General features: G+C 33.2%; 2 protein-coding genes across 4 annotated transcripts in view; one reads left to right on the plus strand and one right to left on the minus strand.

The window, feature by feature from the left end:
- Window positions 1-9886, plus strand: part of LOC106688159 (solute carrier organic anion transporter family member 74D) — a 46462-nt gene extending 36576 nt beyond the window's left edge. For both annotated transcript variants that reach the window (XM_067053596.1, XM_067053597.1), the window contains exon 14: window positions 8201-9886. The gene's annotated coding sequence lies outside the window, so the exon portion shown is untranslated. The remainder of the gene's footprint in view (window positions 1-8200) is intronic.
- Window positions 9887-10998: 1112 nt separating this feature from the next.
- LOC106688160 (protein phosphatase methylesterase 1) overlaps window positions 10999-16914 on the minus strand; it is a 20075-nt gene continuing 14159 nt past the window's right edge. For both annotated transcript variants that reach the window (XM_014432492.3, XM_067053599.1), the window contains one exon: window positions 10999-11960. In XM_014432492.3, the coding sequence (XP_014287978.1) occupies window positions 11939-11960 (22 nt within the window). In that variant the 3' untranslated portion in view covers window positions 10999-11938. The remainder of the gene's footprint in view (window positions 11961-16914) is intronic.

Genomic DNA, 16914 nt, shown 5'->3' on the forward strand with positions numbered 1-16914 from the left:
TTGACATGAATATCCCAGGATGGCAAGTACGTAAGGTATGCTAGATAGGAGGTGAATTGACATGAATATCCCAGGATGGCAAGTACGTAAGGTATTAGCTTAACATCGTGTAGCGATGGAAATTTTCTAAACATCTTTAAGTACTTGCAGGAACGAATATTGCTCTCAGTAAGATATTCGCTTACAGTCAAATGGGTATCCACCAGATTTACAGATATTCAATGTAGATCCTTATAGCCGGTGGGTGTTCGCCATTACTTGCACTCTGATAGGGAACATTATAAGGAAAGCTCCATAGAAGACAGAGGGGAATAATAGTACAAGTATTTCCAAAAATATAATTTGAATATTTTGATCCATTTATGTACATTATTATTTACTGCCTCCCGAGGAGATGAATCTGTGAGTCGCTTTTTCGGTTTTTGGAATCATTCCTGCCCTGCCACCTCGCAGGTAGGGGAGATGGGGTGATAGATTGGAATACTGGATTGAAGGAAGCAGGGAGACTGTCAAAGAATATGATGTGTTGTTGTACAGTTTCTAGCTGTAGTTAGTTATGAATGTGCGTCATGTTACGTCTTTCTAGAGATGTTCTGTAGTGTGCTGTTCTGGTATTGTTGTAGTGATTTTAGGGCTGTTGGGTATAGGAAATGTAGTAGTGGTGCACCGTGTAGGAGTGATGGTCGTAATATTGCTTTGTATATGAGTAATTTGAGTGTAAGTGACCGCCCTGGTGTACAGATGAGGTGTTTTAGTTGGTATGATGTTACCCTGACGATCTGTATTCTCTTTTTTATGTGTGCGGTGAATGAGAGGTGTGATTCTAGTTTCATGCCAAGGTATGAGATGTCTCTTGGTTTGTATTGTCTGTTCGTTTTGTTTTGGTGCTCTGTTAGGAGTTTTCTTGTATGAGAATGTGATAGTGTCAGTTGACATACACCATGTCATCAGTTGACATATATCAGTGGTTTGATGTGTATGTTTATGTCTCGTAATTAGTTAGCGATGAGTTTGGCAGTTGCTGCAGCCAAGTCCATGTCTGTATTCATGCTTGCCGAGTATAATATGGCTATGTCATGAGCATATGCAGAGATTTGAACATCATCAAATTTCATCCCGACTATGTTGGCAGTACATGTATTAAATAAAACTGGCGCAAGGATCGAACCCTGGAAGACAGCACAAATGACAGGGGTGAGAATTTCAGTTTTGACCCGGACTGAGAAAGTCCAATCACTGATACGACAATGTCGACCAGTTGGTCCGGGAATTGGCGAAGCCTGAGCAGTTGAATTAGTGTGGAGTGGGACACAGAATCAAATCTACCACAGATCCACAGTCTACTGAGATCATGCTGTGGCAAGGTTCCTTTTAAGGTTGTTTGCTGCATCGCTTTGCAGGTTAGCTTCATTGCGGTAGCAACTCACACCAAGCGAAAACGCAGTTTGTTCCGGGGGATGACGTCATGTGTGTCGCAGTGTTTACGAATCTGAATAGGGACTAGTTTTCATATCCTTTTGAGATGTTGTTGAGAAGGCTGGTGGTCCGCTCCCCGTTTTCTGGGCTTAAGGAGTGGAACGACGATGTTTCCACTCCGCTGTGAAGTATCTGAGGCGAGAGCAGGAATAGTAGATATTAAGGAGAAACATGTGGGCCTTTCTAGGGAGTTGTTTGAGGAGGACAAACGAGATGTCCTTTTCGGTGGATTTGTTTCCCTTCGTTTTTCTCAGAGTTGCAGTCAGGTATTTATAAGTTGATAAAATGGTGTTCTATAAGTTTCGTTCTGGAGGTGGTGGTGGTAAAAAAAAAATCAGTACTAGCGCGGTCACGTTGTAGGTAGTAGTCGGATAGAAAGTCTACCTGATCTGCGGGAGTGAGGAGCTCATCGCCTCGGAGTAGTTTCGCCGATTTGGTGTTGTGACTTCAGACTAATGTCCAGAAGTTTTGGGAGTCTTTGTTTATGTGGCGTAGTTGTTCATGCCATAGGAACGTTTCCCACTGCGACATACGGGAGGTTATTTGTCTGGTGAGGCTAATTATGATTGGTCTGTAAGTCTGGTCTTCAGTCCTGCACCAGCAATTTTTAATGTTGTTGTGTTGTTTAATGAGAGTGAGTTTATGTTGGGGTGGAGTGCGCAACTGAATTGGTGAGGGTGTGAAAATAGGTATGGAAGCGTTAGTGACGTTTTGTATGGTCTGTTGTAGGATGTCAATGGCCGTATTTATGTCCTGTGGTGAGTTGAGTGTTGTAAAGTTGGGTATGTTACTGTATATGTGTGTTTTGTAGAGTTTCCAGTCGGCATGTTGTAATTGAAGTCAGTAGGTGGGATAGGTCTAGTGTATTGGCCTAACTGGTAGAGGACAGTTAGGTGGTCATTGGCACTAAAGTCTAGTGTAGTACAGTTAAGTGAATCTGTGTCATTGTTGCGTGAGTAGTAGGTCAAGTTTGGATGGATTTGATGTTTGTCTATATGTGTTTGCATTAGGGTGTATGACTGTATATTTTGTTTTGGTCAGGTGGTTACCTAATGCATTACCTTTAGCACAATTCCATGAGAGGTGTTTGGCGTTTCGGTCACCTGGTATGATGAGTTGTCTATCGTTCTCGATGTCGCGGAGAAAAGTCTTGGGTGTGTTCGGTCTGTCACTGTGGCTTCTATAGACGCAAGTTATTTTGTAAGAGTGTTGGGGTCTGACTTGTATTGTGATGGCTGTGTGTGTTATTGTGTGGAACCGTTAGTAAGTCTGAAAGGGACCAGTAGTGCGACGCCGCCATGTATGGGGGGAGTCAAGTCTGTAAGTAAGGTAACCACGGAAGTGTGTCTCTGTGTAGTTACTAAGTCTTATGTCAGTAAGTGCTACTCCAGGAGGGTTTCTAGCAAAAGTTTCGTTTCATGAGCCCTGTTATGTTATAGTTCAGTATACAATGTATAACCATTGATTCAGGGAAGGGTGTTCTGAAGCACGAGGTTAAGTGAGCTCATCAATGTGATAAACATGCTTTTCATTTCCTCGACCATGGTCATGAGGCCATGCCGGTTCTGAAGACGGTGGTCGGAGTGTTGGTGGAGGCGGGCTATGTGATAGTCTTCCCGCATAGGAGGAGGGGTCTGATTTGGAGAAGGATTTAGGAGCCTCTTGGTTTTTGCTATCAGAGGGCCGAGTAGGTTCCCTTTTGGCTGTTAGATTTTTGATTTTGTCAGCACTTTTTGTGCATTTTGTATTTTGTAGTTATGTATACGTGGCTACTTGGTCCTCGTTACAATGGAAGAACTTGTAGTGGGGTGGTTCTGGGGCATTCGTGTATGGGGGTGGTTTTCCCCGCAGTCAATCTGCCGCAAAAATTGTTTGCGTGGCCGAATTTCTAGCAATTATAGCACTGCCTGGGGCCACTGATGTTCCTCATTTTCTCCAAGATCATATTGTCTGCAGAACCTACTTTTTTGAGGTGTTCTAGGGTGGCTCTATGTTCGGTAGTGACGACAATGTGCGTCAAATCTGTTTTTGTTCAGCGGCGTTTGTTTTCTGCGACCTCCATAATTGTTGGAAACCGGGAAGGTGTTCCTGGAGGGCTTCAGCTATGGAGTCAAGATTAATATCAAACCCTTTAAGTATGTATTTTTTTAGAGCTTTGGTACCTCGTGGTGCGTAAGTGTAATAATACACGTTATATATGGCTTCGAGGTATCCCAGTTCTTTGTCATAGTCGATTTTTGTTTCAAGAAATATTTTATTTTACTCTTTTGAGGATTGAATGTTAAAATTTTGGACTTTCGTCGGTTTCAGGGCTTCATGTAACTGCACCGCAGATACCGATGGGTTTACAATGATAGGGGGTGGTTTGTATTGTTTGGTGTTCGTAGTGGTGCTGGTAACGGGTGTATTGTTCTCTGGAGTGGATTAAATGTATTACTTACGGGGACGGGGACGTTAGTTGCGAGTTAGTAGGCTGCGAGGAGTGTCGAGTGTTGGTTGTTGGGGTCGTGGATCGGCGCTAACAGTATTTTTTTGCGTTATAAAGCCATCATCGTCAGTCGTGATGCGTCGTTGTTTACAACGCCTTGTATTGTTCGGCGATGTTAGTGGTGTTAATTCTGCGTTGGTTGTTCGTTTGTTATTGTCTGTTTGTTCGTCCAGGTCCATGGCTTTAACAACAGTTTTCGTTATTAATAAATAATTAATTAATAAGGATTAAGTCATATTTAAAATAATTAATTAATGAGGATTAAGTCGCGTTTATTGATAATTAATTAATAAGGATTAAGTCGCTTGCTAAGATTAACATATTGTTACTTCAGGGATTGAAAAAGTCAGCTAGATATGCTACTTATAAGTTATTCGCTTTTAAAGTATCAGAAGATTCTATTCTAATATTTATTGATTCAAATAATACATTTATGAATACAACAAGATAATAAATGGCTATACACAAATTACGTTAAAATATTTACACAATTATTACAAATTAATATGTCACGATTGTTTGGCTGAAGACAATAATGATTCACATCGCGGCAGCTAGGTAGCGTCGGGTCGGCCCGTAACGGTTCTAGGGATAGCAGATAAAAGAAGTGGCACTATAGGTACCTTGAGATAATCTGATAATGTTTGGCTAAATTTTCAGGGGTGAAATACACTGAAAGAATGAAAGAATTGACACTCTTCAAAAAGTGCCTCATTGCTACCTTGCATATGAAAGAGTTCAGATTGATTTAGTATATAAATTCAAAATTATCCTTTTAGATATAAATAACTATCATTTAAATTAACTCACAGCAATATTTATTCATTATCTTACAGAATATAAAATATCAAAGAGTGTATGTAGTATATTTCATATTTCTAGTATCTTCATAGTATTTCATGTTATTTTTTATCTAGACAACCAGTGAAAATATCTATTTCTTCAGAACTCAAAATAATGAGAAATATATCAAGCAAGAAGTTCGAGAGATATTAATATTGTCAAGTATGCGCGTAATTTCGGTTCAGCTCTGGTACATCAATTTACTGAGGAAAGAGTTTACTTTAAAAGAGTTAATAAAAAATTATAATTCATTAACAAGATATCTGAAAAACTATTAAATTTACATAAATGGAAGAAATATTAGATCATTATTGACGCTAACCATGACAGGTAGTAATAAATTATCCATAAGTAACCAGCGGTATACAGTCAAATAAAATATTTGTTTACAGTTGTCAAACAAACACATCATAGATAAAGGTTTCTGAGATTCATGTTATTATTACTAGAGAGATAACCTTGTTCATTATAATTTTATAACAGTCTCCCTCAAATAGCATTGTCTTGAAAACCTTTATTAGTTAAAATTTTAGGCCAATCAACGAGAGAAGGGAAAAGGGGTGGAACGATGGAAGTTTTAGGAAAGTTCTAAAAACGTGCTTATTCATGTTTTTTGGGCTGTAAATAACGAATTTCTACTTTGTAACATCTTGTTTACTCGAAGAATATTTTAAATTACTAACAAATCAAAACCTTTTTTTCTCCCTTAGCATGAAAAACATGCATTTTTTCAATTAACAGCATCTATAATAAATTCATAAAGAGTAAATTCTTTTCATTTCAATGTATATTTTTTGTGTGTGCATCATGTAGAAGCAGCAGTTTGATGTAGAATGGGATTCAGGCATATGAAAGCTGGAAGAAATCTCGGTGGTATTTTGAAGAAGTCCTGAAAAATTGCTAATCTGTATCCTTTAGTTTGCTGATTAAGAAATTCAATTTTGCCACCTAAATTTTTTCCCAGAATAAAAAAAAAAAAATTTAAGTAACTATTTTGATTATATTTTTCAGTAATAAATTGAAAAACACATGTTGCTCTAAATATCATTTTATACAAGATTAAAAGAGGGGAAAAATACCAACAATTTTTATCTCATGATTTTTCTTTTCATTCGCTTCTTTTAAAATTGAGCACGAGTTAAATAATAAGACAGAATGTAGTAGTCACATTGAAGCCATAGAGAGGTCTCAGCAAAAAATAAATTTCTCCCAGGGCTATAAAAATTAAGAAAAAATTAAAAAAACCATATATTTTTAAATTTTTTTTCTCCAATAACTTGAAAATTACCCATTTTTTGGCAAAATCAAATTGTACTAAATTAAGCAATCTTATATTCCTTATACATTTCTTTGTTGCTTAGAACGCACCTGCTATTAGTTAAGTGGGATTCTTTCAAATAAGGACCAGGAAGAATAAAAAATTCTGAAAAATTGCTCATTTCTGTTCTTAGGGTGCTGAAGACGGATTTTAATTTTATAACCACAATTGTTTTTTTGTTAGTAGAAAAAAAATTATATTCCCACTTTTTTTACTTATAACTTGAAAAACATTTCTTATTCGAATGAATTGAATTTATTATTATTTTTTAATACTAAATTAAAGAAGTAAATTACATAAAATTTTGATTCTTTTATTATTATATTGCTAACAACTGTATTTATACACAAACACATCAAGTAAATTTGATGTAAGGTCAAAACAGGCGTGTAGAGAAATCACCCAACTCTAATGACGTTTTTACATCCAGGTCTCGTGGCTATCTTCTTTTCAGGTGCCTCGAGGAGTATCAGGTTAGAAACTAGTGGGTTTAGGTGGTTAGGAAGCTTATAATGGAAGGAATGTATTTGGTTCGGACTAGATCGGTTACATATGGAACATTAAGGTCTTTATGTATGATTTTATTTGTTGCAAAGTAAGGAGCTTGAGGATTACGAAGGATTTTGAATTGTAAGGAATGGATACGAGAGGAATTTAAAGGTTTAGTGGAGCCCCGAAGCTCAACTCCGTATGTCCAGATTAGCCTTATTACAGTCATGTGGATGAGTCATTATTAATGAAATGGAAGTTTAGACCGTTTGTCTAGTAATTGCTGTAATAGTCGAAATCGATGAACAGTTTCCTGTCTTTTCAGTCTTGTATGAGTATTCCAAGTCAGTCGTTTGTCCAGATGTAGTTCTAGGTAATGGATCATCTGTTCGACAGGAATAAGTGGAGTGTTTTAAAGGAAACTAGACCGGCTAGGGCAGTCAGCAGGTTTACGACGAAAGGGATGAAAGTGATTTGATGGGCTTTATTTCAATCCTCCAATTACTTAACATACACAGCCATTCTTCGAGGGTTGCGATATGGGATTGGAGGGTTTAGGATGCCAGTAAAGGGTTATTATTAACTGCGAGCATACATGTGTCATTGGCATACGTAGTGAGGATAGTGTTAAGATTGGTTGGGATGTCAGCTGTATAGATGGTGTAGAGGATGAGACTGAGCATACTACCTTGAGGAACAGCTGCGGACAGAGAATAGAGGAATGAATGGGAACCATTGTGGTTTACTTGGAATGATCTATTAATTAAAAAGCATGTGGGAGGTAGGAATTTATGGAGATTGTAAAGCAGTCCCGGGTGGCAGACTCGATCAAAAGCCAATTCTACATCGAAAAATACTTCCAAGATAGGAGGACGGGTATAACATTTTGATTGTGGAGATATTTTTGTTCGTCGTTTGTAATTCAGAGGGAGTTGAAATGCAGTTCAGCTTAATGTTTATCAATCTTTGAAGAAATATTTGGAGGAGTTATGAAAATTACTGAATTATATATGTTATACCTGATTATAAATTCCAACTATGTGAACTCAATTTTTTCTGTTGAGACTTATAGTCTCGAATTGGCTGTACTGCATTTTGCCTCTTAACTTTAATGTGCGATCATTCAAAACGGAAGGGTTGAACCAAAAAATTATTAGAAACAAAATTTTTAGTAATTTTCTCTTCTTTAATTAGCCATAAAATGATACATAGAGCAATACATGGTTTTCAAAGTCATTAGCAAAAAATAAAAAGAATTTGTTTCTAAATGGAATTTGTTAACGGGATTAGAAAATGTTCAGGACTTTTCCATATTTCTTAGCCCAGATCTGTTCCTGGTCCTGGTTTGTCTGAATCCATTAAAGTTCGACCAGTTGCTCCTAAACAATGCAACAAAATAAAGAGTACCAATTGCAGAAAATTTACTCTTCAGTAATGTTGTCTAGGCTGATACTATTTAAAAAATGCTTTTTATTCTTTAGAAAAAAAATCTGGTGCAGTGTGAACAACAAAGAACTTTCAATTACAACCCTTCTTTAAGATTAAATTAGTGTGCTATGTTCTAAAAAAAGCCATTTCTTTTTCAGGATGAAAATATGCTTCATATATAGATAAGTAAAAGTATAATCTGACTACTGATATAACAACCATGGAAATAGGAAAATTTTTAATTATCAAACTTTTTCTTCTGTATGTGTGTATTCACTGTTTATGACAACCAAAAATGCGAGATGGTTATTTTTTACAAATAAAAAAATTAAATATAAAAATTCGACATTTAAGCCTTACATAAAAGAAAGAAATTCGTAGACTTGATTTTTTTTAGATAAAAAACTTTTATTTAACAGTTAAATAAATATAAAAATTTGTACTCTCAAAACACTTTCTTCACCCTCATTCATTCCCACAGAAGTACAACTAATTAGACACTGAAAAGAAAAACCCTGGGACATGACTTAATAAATTCTTTAGCAAATGCCCAGAAAAACTTTAGTTTTCCTTGCGACAATCTTCAACTCAATACTTAGGAATAGAAAGATACAAATAAAGTGAAGATACATTATTAAAAAAACAGAAAAAGTCATAAGCAACCCTTTTTGTATAAAACAATTAATCAGTCTTCTTCATATTCAAACATCAACAATTTTTGAAGAACAACTAAATTCACAATCATAAGATGTACTGACAGGTAAGCAAATTATTCCTGATCATCAGTTCAGACATACAGCATTACAACAGAAATGATATGCAACAGGAGTGTTTCTGGATGTTGCCTAAGTATTCGATAAGGTGTGGCACCAGAAGCTTTTTTTAAGTAAAAAAATCTATTACCACAAACATAATACTTAATTCTTCATTCATTTATTTTCCATATCTTTTTCTCAGAGCTATGTTCAATAAGACCAATCATAACCATTGTGCATCAAGGATTAATACTTGTAGCACTATCGTGCAAAACATACAGAAATGATATCATATGATATACAAAGCGTTGAACTTTTGATAACTACCAACACAAACGATAAGGCATAAGTATTAAACATTAAAATGCAATACTTAAACATACAACATAACTTACCAAAGTTGCGCTAATGGTGCAATATGGAAGATTCAACTTAACAATGAAACGTCCCAACATAAAACGTTTATGACATGAAACAGGCCCTACCACAGACCTCAAGAGCTCACCTATTCCAAAGAGAGAGTACAATACCTTGGACTAACATTCAATAGAAGAATTTCATAGGGTCCCCACATTAAGAAAAATGCCAGTCACTAAAACTGAAAGTAAATCTCATTTTCTCATTATTCAAACAAAACACCAAACTAAAAAAAAACATAAAAATCAAGCATATAACATATATGTATTTAATAAAAGCAGTTTGGGCATATGCACGAAAAACTAACAATATTGCTAAACAGTATCACATCAAACGAGTCCATCTTACCAATCTAAAACAATGTGACATATCACCAAATCATCATTGGATGTTAATAAGAAGACGTTCCATATTGACTTACAAATTCCAATAGTTACTGAACACATACGAACTTGTTACAAATGTTTTCATGAAAAAATATTCGGACACCAAAATGAGCCAATAGAATAAATGGCCAGAACTCTCTGGCCTAAGAACACAAGGAGAAGGTTAAAAAGAACATCTATAATAGACCTCCTTAATGTGAGAAAGTAAAAAAGTCAGATAAGATGTACTGCTTCTGTGGTTTTCTTTGAGCCGCACATTCCATTTGTTGATTAATATTACAGTCAAGCAATCTGCTAATAGTTAGTCTCATATTTGACAGATGCAGATAGAAATATGGAAAAGAAAAATATATAGAAGAGTTAAATAATAAAAAACATAGTTAATAGTAGATAATTATATAATTTAATAAAATTAAAAACAAAAAGTTTCAAGTTCTGACCCTTTAGTTGGTAAGGTGACAATGATCAGAAAAAAGTTTCCTTTTTTCAAGTCCAGAATGTTCTATAACAATTAATAAAACAGTGACAGGTGATTGGTCATCAGGGAAAACTGGATAAAGTAAGAAAGAAGGAGTAATGGAAAAATAAGGAAGTTTATTTCAAAAGGTCCACCTCAATTATCTCAGCAGGTTTTGTAGAGAATAAACTCAAAACTATAGATAACAAATGTTCAAATATGATAAACAATCACCATTTTATTTATCTTAAAATTGAAATTAAGATATTATTAAATAATCACAAACCAATCAACTAAAAATAAATTTTTCAAGATTCCTAAATTTTACATATTTTATTATACTTTTTATTTTATTTTTTTTATTTACTCCTTTCTTATGACTAATTTTCAAAATAAAGGATGTTGTAAGTTCATTAAGTAGTACCTTATAATGTGATCAATTTAAGAATATTTTTTAAACCATTCACATGCTGTTGAGATATACAATTAAATTATTGATTACATAAAAAATATTTTTTGTCTGCCCATTGGTTGAGTATAGGTTTATTGTTGTGGTCTTCACAACAATAGTTTTATGAAACAAAATAAAAATTAAGTACATTGTGCAGTAAATGCGAGTGACTGTTGTAATTTAATTGTTGAGTAGAGAAAGTGAAACAGGCTTCATAAAAGAGGCAATGTTCGGATTAATGACATCTATTATACTGTGATAAAGATTATTATCTTAGTAAGAGTGAGGGAATTCAATGAATATCAACTTTTATAAAACAGAAAATTTTTAGTAAACTATGAACTAAATTTTATAATACGATGGTAATGAGATTTAATATATTATTTTTATTATTTCAACTTCCTTTTTAAAGTTTATAAATTATGTTTAAGATATTATTTATGAACTAATAAAGAAAACGGAAAAAAATGTTTTATCAATTACTTCTAGATATAATAAGTATATATGTAATTTTTTTAATTAAAAAATATAATCAATGGATCTATAAAAAATAAAAAAATAATTTGTTGTACAATGTATTAAAGTGTAAATAGAGGAAGGTTAATAGTAATTTTCCTGTATGTTTCAAGTTTTCTCTTTAATTAGGTCCAAAGAGTAAAGCAATTATATACATTTTCAGAAGTAAGTTAACATTTTTCTTTATTTTATGATCAGAACATTGTTCGGATCATAAAAAAAGAAAATGAAGGAATTTTTCAAAATGTAACAATGACCTACTCACATTATAGTAAAATTAAATATACTATATCATAAAAAAAATTATAATAACAATAAAAATAAATAATAATGTATAGTAATAAAACATTTTTGCCTAAAGTTACATTTAATACAAGAAGCTATTTCCATGGGATTCGAAATTCTAGAAAATATATAATCTGAAGAAAAGATAAGAATAATTAATCTTCTTTAACATTTTTAAATATTAAAAAATAAAACTGTTTCACTGAGTTTATGATAATTTTTCAATAATATATACTAAAAATGATTTCCTCTAATTATCTAATACATTAAAAACAAATTCATCTTTCATTATACATGCCATTAATCTACATTATTTCTATATTAAAAGGTCAACAATCCAATCTCTGAATGCTCAATCAACAAAATAATACTAATTAAAGAATTAATCATTCTAAGCATTACACAAAATTTAAAGACAGAATATAAATATTGCATCAAGAATATGTTATTGACATTATAATAAAACTAAAATCACAATCCCTAATACTTAACAATTTTCTGAGATGGAAGCTTGATATGGTAAAATATATATTATAGTACATAAATTTCTTTGTCTGTTTTAATTAAATAAATAAAAATTAATTTACAGTAATGATGAGCACAGATGGGTGGTGAAATAAGACTTTTTTTTAACAGCAGGGCATTGTAGACCTGAAAAAAAAAAATTAAATCAAAATAAGCTCAAAAACTTTGTTTTACAAATTGAGATATAATTACATATTTGAAAATACTCTCAGATTAAAAACATTAAGAGTTAATTAAAATCCAAAGCTCTGATTGATTTACAGTAAAAAAAAAAAAAAGAAAGAAAGAAAGAAAATCTATTATTATCTTTTATTTTAACTTGCATGAAAATAAATATTCTGAATTTTAAATAATTACTAAATCAATTACTCCCTTAGAAATATATCGCATATACAGGAAGCAAATGTGTTTACAACCTAACGTTTCCACAGATGAAACTTAGAAAACCAAAATGTTGCAAGAGGAAGCTTATATAATATTCTTCTTGTATCAGTTCCAACAACCAAAGTTTATGTTGATATTGCTGAATCAAAGCAAAGGTGGGAAAAAATTATTTGCAATAAAACTATGGCTAAAAGTTTCAATGACACAATTTCATTTATAAATTATGCATCAATAAATAATACTGTACCCAAGGTAATTTTAGTTATCGTATTATTGCAAATAATTTTTACCCAACTCTGTGCTGAATAATCAGAAAATAATTACCAATTAAGATATCATTAAATTGCACTCAATGAAATAGGTATAAATATAACTGAAAATATTTGTGGAGCAGTTTTATTTTTATTGGATGAACATTAAAGATACAAACTTTACCTCTTCTCCAAATTTGATGAAGTAATATCCTTCATAGTCTAGGTCAGTGGTTCCAAATTACGATTCTGTGGAACAACACCAATATTCCGCGAACCTCTTCCAGGTATTGTGCGAAATAATCAATTAAGAAATTTCATTTTCTAGTAGTTCAAATATTTTGATAAAAATAATTTTGGAATAAATAAACTTGACAACATAATACGGTTTAAACCACTACAAGACAATACTATGAATGGTAAACCAAACATTGGTCTACTATTATGTAATATTCTCGCAGGAGGAGGTCAAAAAGCATACTTAAGACTACGACTAAAACTTGAACCACTTCATAAGCAACAATGTTACAGCCTAGGATTAACCCAACTCTTAACCCTTTCACTAACAATTATGAAAAAATTGAGAAAACCAAAAAAATTAGCCTTGAAATCTCTTAATGAGGCCTTAAGGATAAAAAATATGAGTTTATAAATTTGTTGGGGGTTGGAAAATGGGGTTTTGTGGTAGGATGGGACAAGATGTCCCAATATGACCGTGTGGTAGAAATAAGGTGTCCCAAGGTCTCCCAGGGGCACGAGGAAGCAATCACATTTCTTGCAGTTACTTTACGCTACAGACAATTTGAAACATCCACTGGGATGTATTGTCCCACTGGTGTGAAACGGTTAAGTGAGGAATAATACTAAATCTTTCATCAAGTTAGGTTACTACCTCTCTCATGGGTACCATTATTACTTGTTTATTCATAGTTATAGGGTGAGCCTGAGCAGTCGTAACTTTCAGGATGACCTGGGTTTTAAAATCAGTTATTTACATTTTTTTCTTTCCACACCATTGACCGATAATATTGGCATAAAGGAGCTGATAAGGTTGTAAGCAATCACTTAGGGCAACGTACACCAAAAGGCTCCAGGTCCTTATTTATACTAACCACAAAATTTTAGAAATGATCGAAAAGGGGAGTAAAAAATCCTCTTCAAAACAATAGAACTAACTATAAATGAGATTTTTAATTTAATTGTTTCTAAATTGAAAGTTTTTTGGGGGAAAGGAGTTCCTTAATTTTTCCTGCCACTAGCCCCTTGATCCACCATGATAAAATTTAAAGGTCATGACACAGAAACATTTAAAGCACTCCTAATAATTTGTTAGATACTAACTTCTAATGGGTAGAGTTAAGGACAGAGCCCTATGGATATTTCCTCTCCCAAAAGCTTATTCTTCTCTGTAACTTCTTATTCTATCCCAAACGTATAATCAATATAATATACAAGTTGCTGGAGCACATTCGGCCACAAGATGGTAACAGAAGCAGAGGATACGTCAAACTGACAACGTTAGGTACATAATGTTAACAGAAGTAACATTCTCAATAAGAAAAGGCTCTCCACCACTTTGCATCTAGGGTACTTTAGGTATAGGGTGACCTTGTCACTAAATGGACTATGTAGGATAGAGGTATACTGAAGAACCTTAGATACCATCAATAAAGGTGTAGTCTTGGATATCATTAGGTCCATATCCAGCACCTGGAACCGAAACCTCAAGCAAGATAAGAAAACGAGACAGGCCACTATACAGAGCCTGGTTTTGCTTAAGGTCACAAAGACATATCATGGTGTCAAATGAGGCAGAATAGGTACTCGTCTACTGCACCACATGTAGTGTAAATGGCGGGAAAAGGGAATTATATAACTCTCCACCATCTCTTTGACCTCATAGCACTCTTACAACAAAGCATTGGCAGTTCCCTTACCTTTTGTGGATCCATACTATTGTGGATGGCTTACTCTATCCAGTCTTTCTCACAGGTTCACATCACAGGGGAGGGGGGGAGACAGATTATTTTGTATAGTGTTGGATGTTTATTCATGTCATTCCTCTTAAAGAAAACTCCTAAGTCGGCAATTTCCACTCTCTCAGAATTTGAATGTAAAGGAAATAGAAAAAAAATATATGTATGTATTGTTCATTGTGTCATTAAACTGATTCAGATCATTATCAGTTTTTAATTTGCACAAAGAAAGACAGATCACTTTAATCGAATCAAATGTTATAGTTCTTTTCCATTTTTCAACTACTTCCAGAAGTGCTCTCCCACTACAAAAAGATTGGGAAATACTGGTCTAGGTAAGATAGGAAAAGAAAGGAAAGTTATGTTGTCCTAATTTTTGGGTCTCTGAACAGGGATCTGAGGTTTGCTCAGAGATATTTTTACAGAAACATTATTTAATTTATTTTGAATAAAAAAAACTCAAAATTTTTTATTGAATTTTCATCTGTTCTAGAAAATTATAGTGTGTGTTTTTTCTCTTAAGAAAATCTTTCTTTATAAAATTAAATTAAAAAAAAAAGGATTTCTATATTTTGTCAGCAATATTTTTCTCTTCGATCAACCTCTAAGCTGCAAGAAGTGCTGTAGTAAGGGCTGAATCACCAAAAAGTGACATGAACCCAATTAAGGTTTTTTCTTCTAACAAGAAAACTCGGCATTTTTAAAGATAAACATTCCTTCTAACAGATCCATTTGACTTGAGCACACCTGAACATTAGAAAATAGTTAATTTCAGGCATACGATGTTGATACTGTGGCACAATTAGACTGAAGGGAACTTTCCATGTAGCCTTTCTTAAGAACATTCTAGCCACTTTACAGGTTGGTTGCAAATGAAATATAACAAGACTCTCAAAGAAACTTTTATCTGCTTCAATATTTTACTTAATGCTTATCTTTGAAAAATGTTTATTTTTCAAATTTTAAGCTAAAATGTGAAAAAAATTATATTTACATTCAGGTTTTTGTTAGAATGAGGTAGGATATTTGTCTCATTTTTTTTTCTCGATTCAAGCTCCCATCTCTATTTTTCTCCTTTAGTTATTCATGACATTCTTTAATATTTTGTATTTATCCATTGTTTATTATTACTGACAATACGAACTGATTATTTATTTCAAATAATCTAAATTAAAGGGATTTTAGAGGAAGATTTTTTCAAAAGTTCTCATTTAAGCCCTGTTAAACTATTGCAATGAGGATAAGACCTATCAGATATTAAAGATCACTTAACTTATTACCAAGTTTAATCGAAATGGTCAGGGGAAATTGATGATATAGAGTGGCACTCCCAGTAAGTAGATTTGAATGAAAAGTTGCAATAACACTTCAGGCATACAACTGACTTAAATGTATAATTTAAGTTTAATACAAGTTTTTGTTTTCAGCTTTAAGTTAGTGTTTACATATACAATTTTATTGTCAGAGGCTTGGTTATTTGGACCTAGGGGACTTTAAAATGTATATTTCTGTCGAAAACTTAGAAATTTTTCCCGATCATAATACTTCCACTTACTATATATTCCACATATAGGTTAGTGAAAGTAATAAATAATAACAGTATAACATTCTATAAGATAGTCTCAATATAAGTCAATTTAGTTTAAGTAGATAATTATTATTATTTATTATTTTATGGGCACAACAGACCATGGAGGCCTAAGTCCTCGTGTGATGTGTTTACCAATATTAGGAGGTAATATTGCCAGTATTAGGAAATACATCGTGCGTTTCTTGACGTGGTTTTTTCGCAGGGTGGGTTGGTCACTCCCAGGCCTATTTTTTGTGAGTGCCACCCATTGGCTAACGGGCCTCACAAATGCCCGGGGGAAAGTTGCCAGTGAGTTTTGCATTATTTTGTGCTTGAAAAAGCCCGGGTGGGACTGGGATTTGATCCAAGAACATGTGGATAGGTAGACTGGCACGTTACCACGCTGCTACTGCTAATGATATAAAGAAGTTTCAGACTTAAGATTTATAACAGCTTAATCAACGATATAGTTCATGCATAAAATAAAATACTTCTATATAATAAAGTAACTTCTGTTTTGCTTAAAAGAATAACAAGTTAATGTTCATCACATTAAAAATTTAGCTGCTTGGTTGATCAGTCTAATTTAAAAACTAAGGCTCTCAGGTATAACCTTAATAATTTCATCTTTAGTTTATGAATTAGAAGAATAATATAACTCATAGTTAAATAATTTATAATGAAAGCATATATATTGTAATATGCTCTTTTTGAGTAAATAGTATATTTTGATGTATAAATGGTTTTAATATGTTTTATTTTATTTATCATTTTAATATTCATTTGTTTTGTTTATCCAAAAAGCAAACTAACCAAGTTTCATTGTTTATAATAACTTCGTGATACAAAAAAACAAGATGGCGGTATGTTGAATCAAGGCTATGTTGAGCTGATTCAAA

The sequence above is a fragment of the Halyomorpha halys genome, unplaced genomic scaffold (assembly GCF_000696795.3).
Source record: "Halyomorpha halys isolate HHAL.00 unplaced genomic scaffold, Hhal_1.1 Scaffold1066.1, whole genome shotgun sequence".
NCBI lineage: Eukaryota > Metazoa > Arthropoda > Insecta > Hemiptera > Pentatomidae > Halyomorpha > Halyomorpha halys.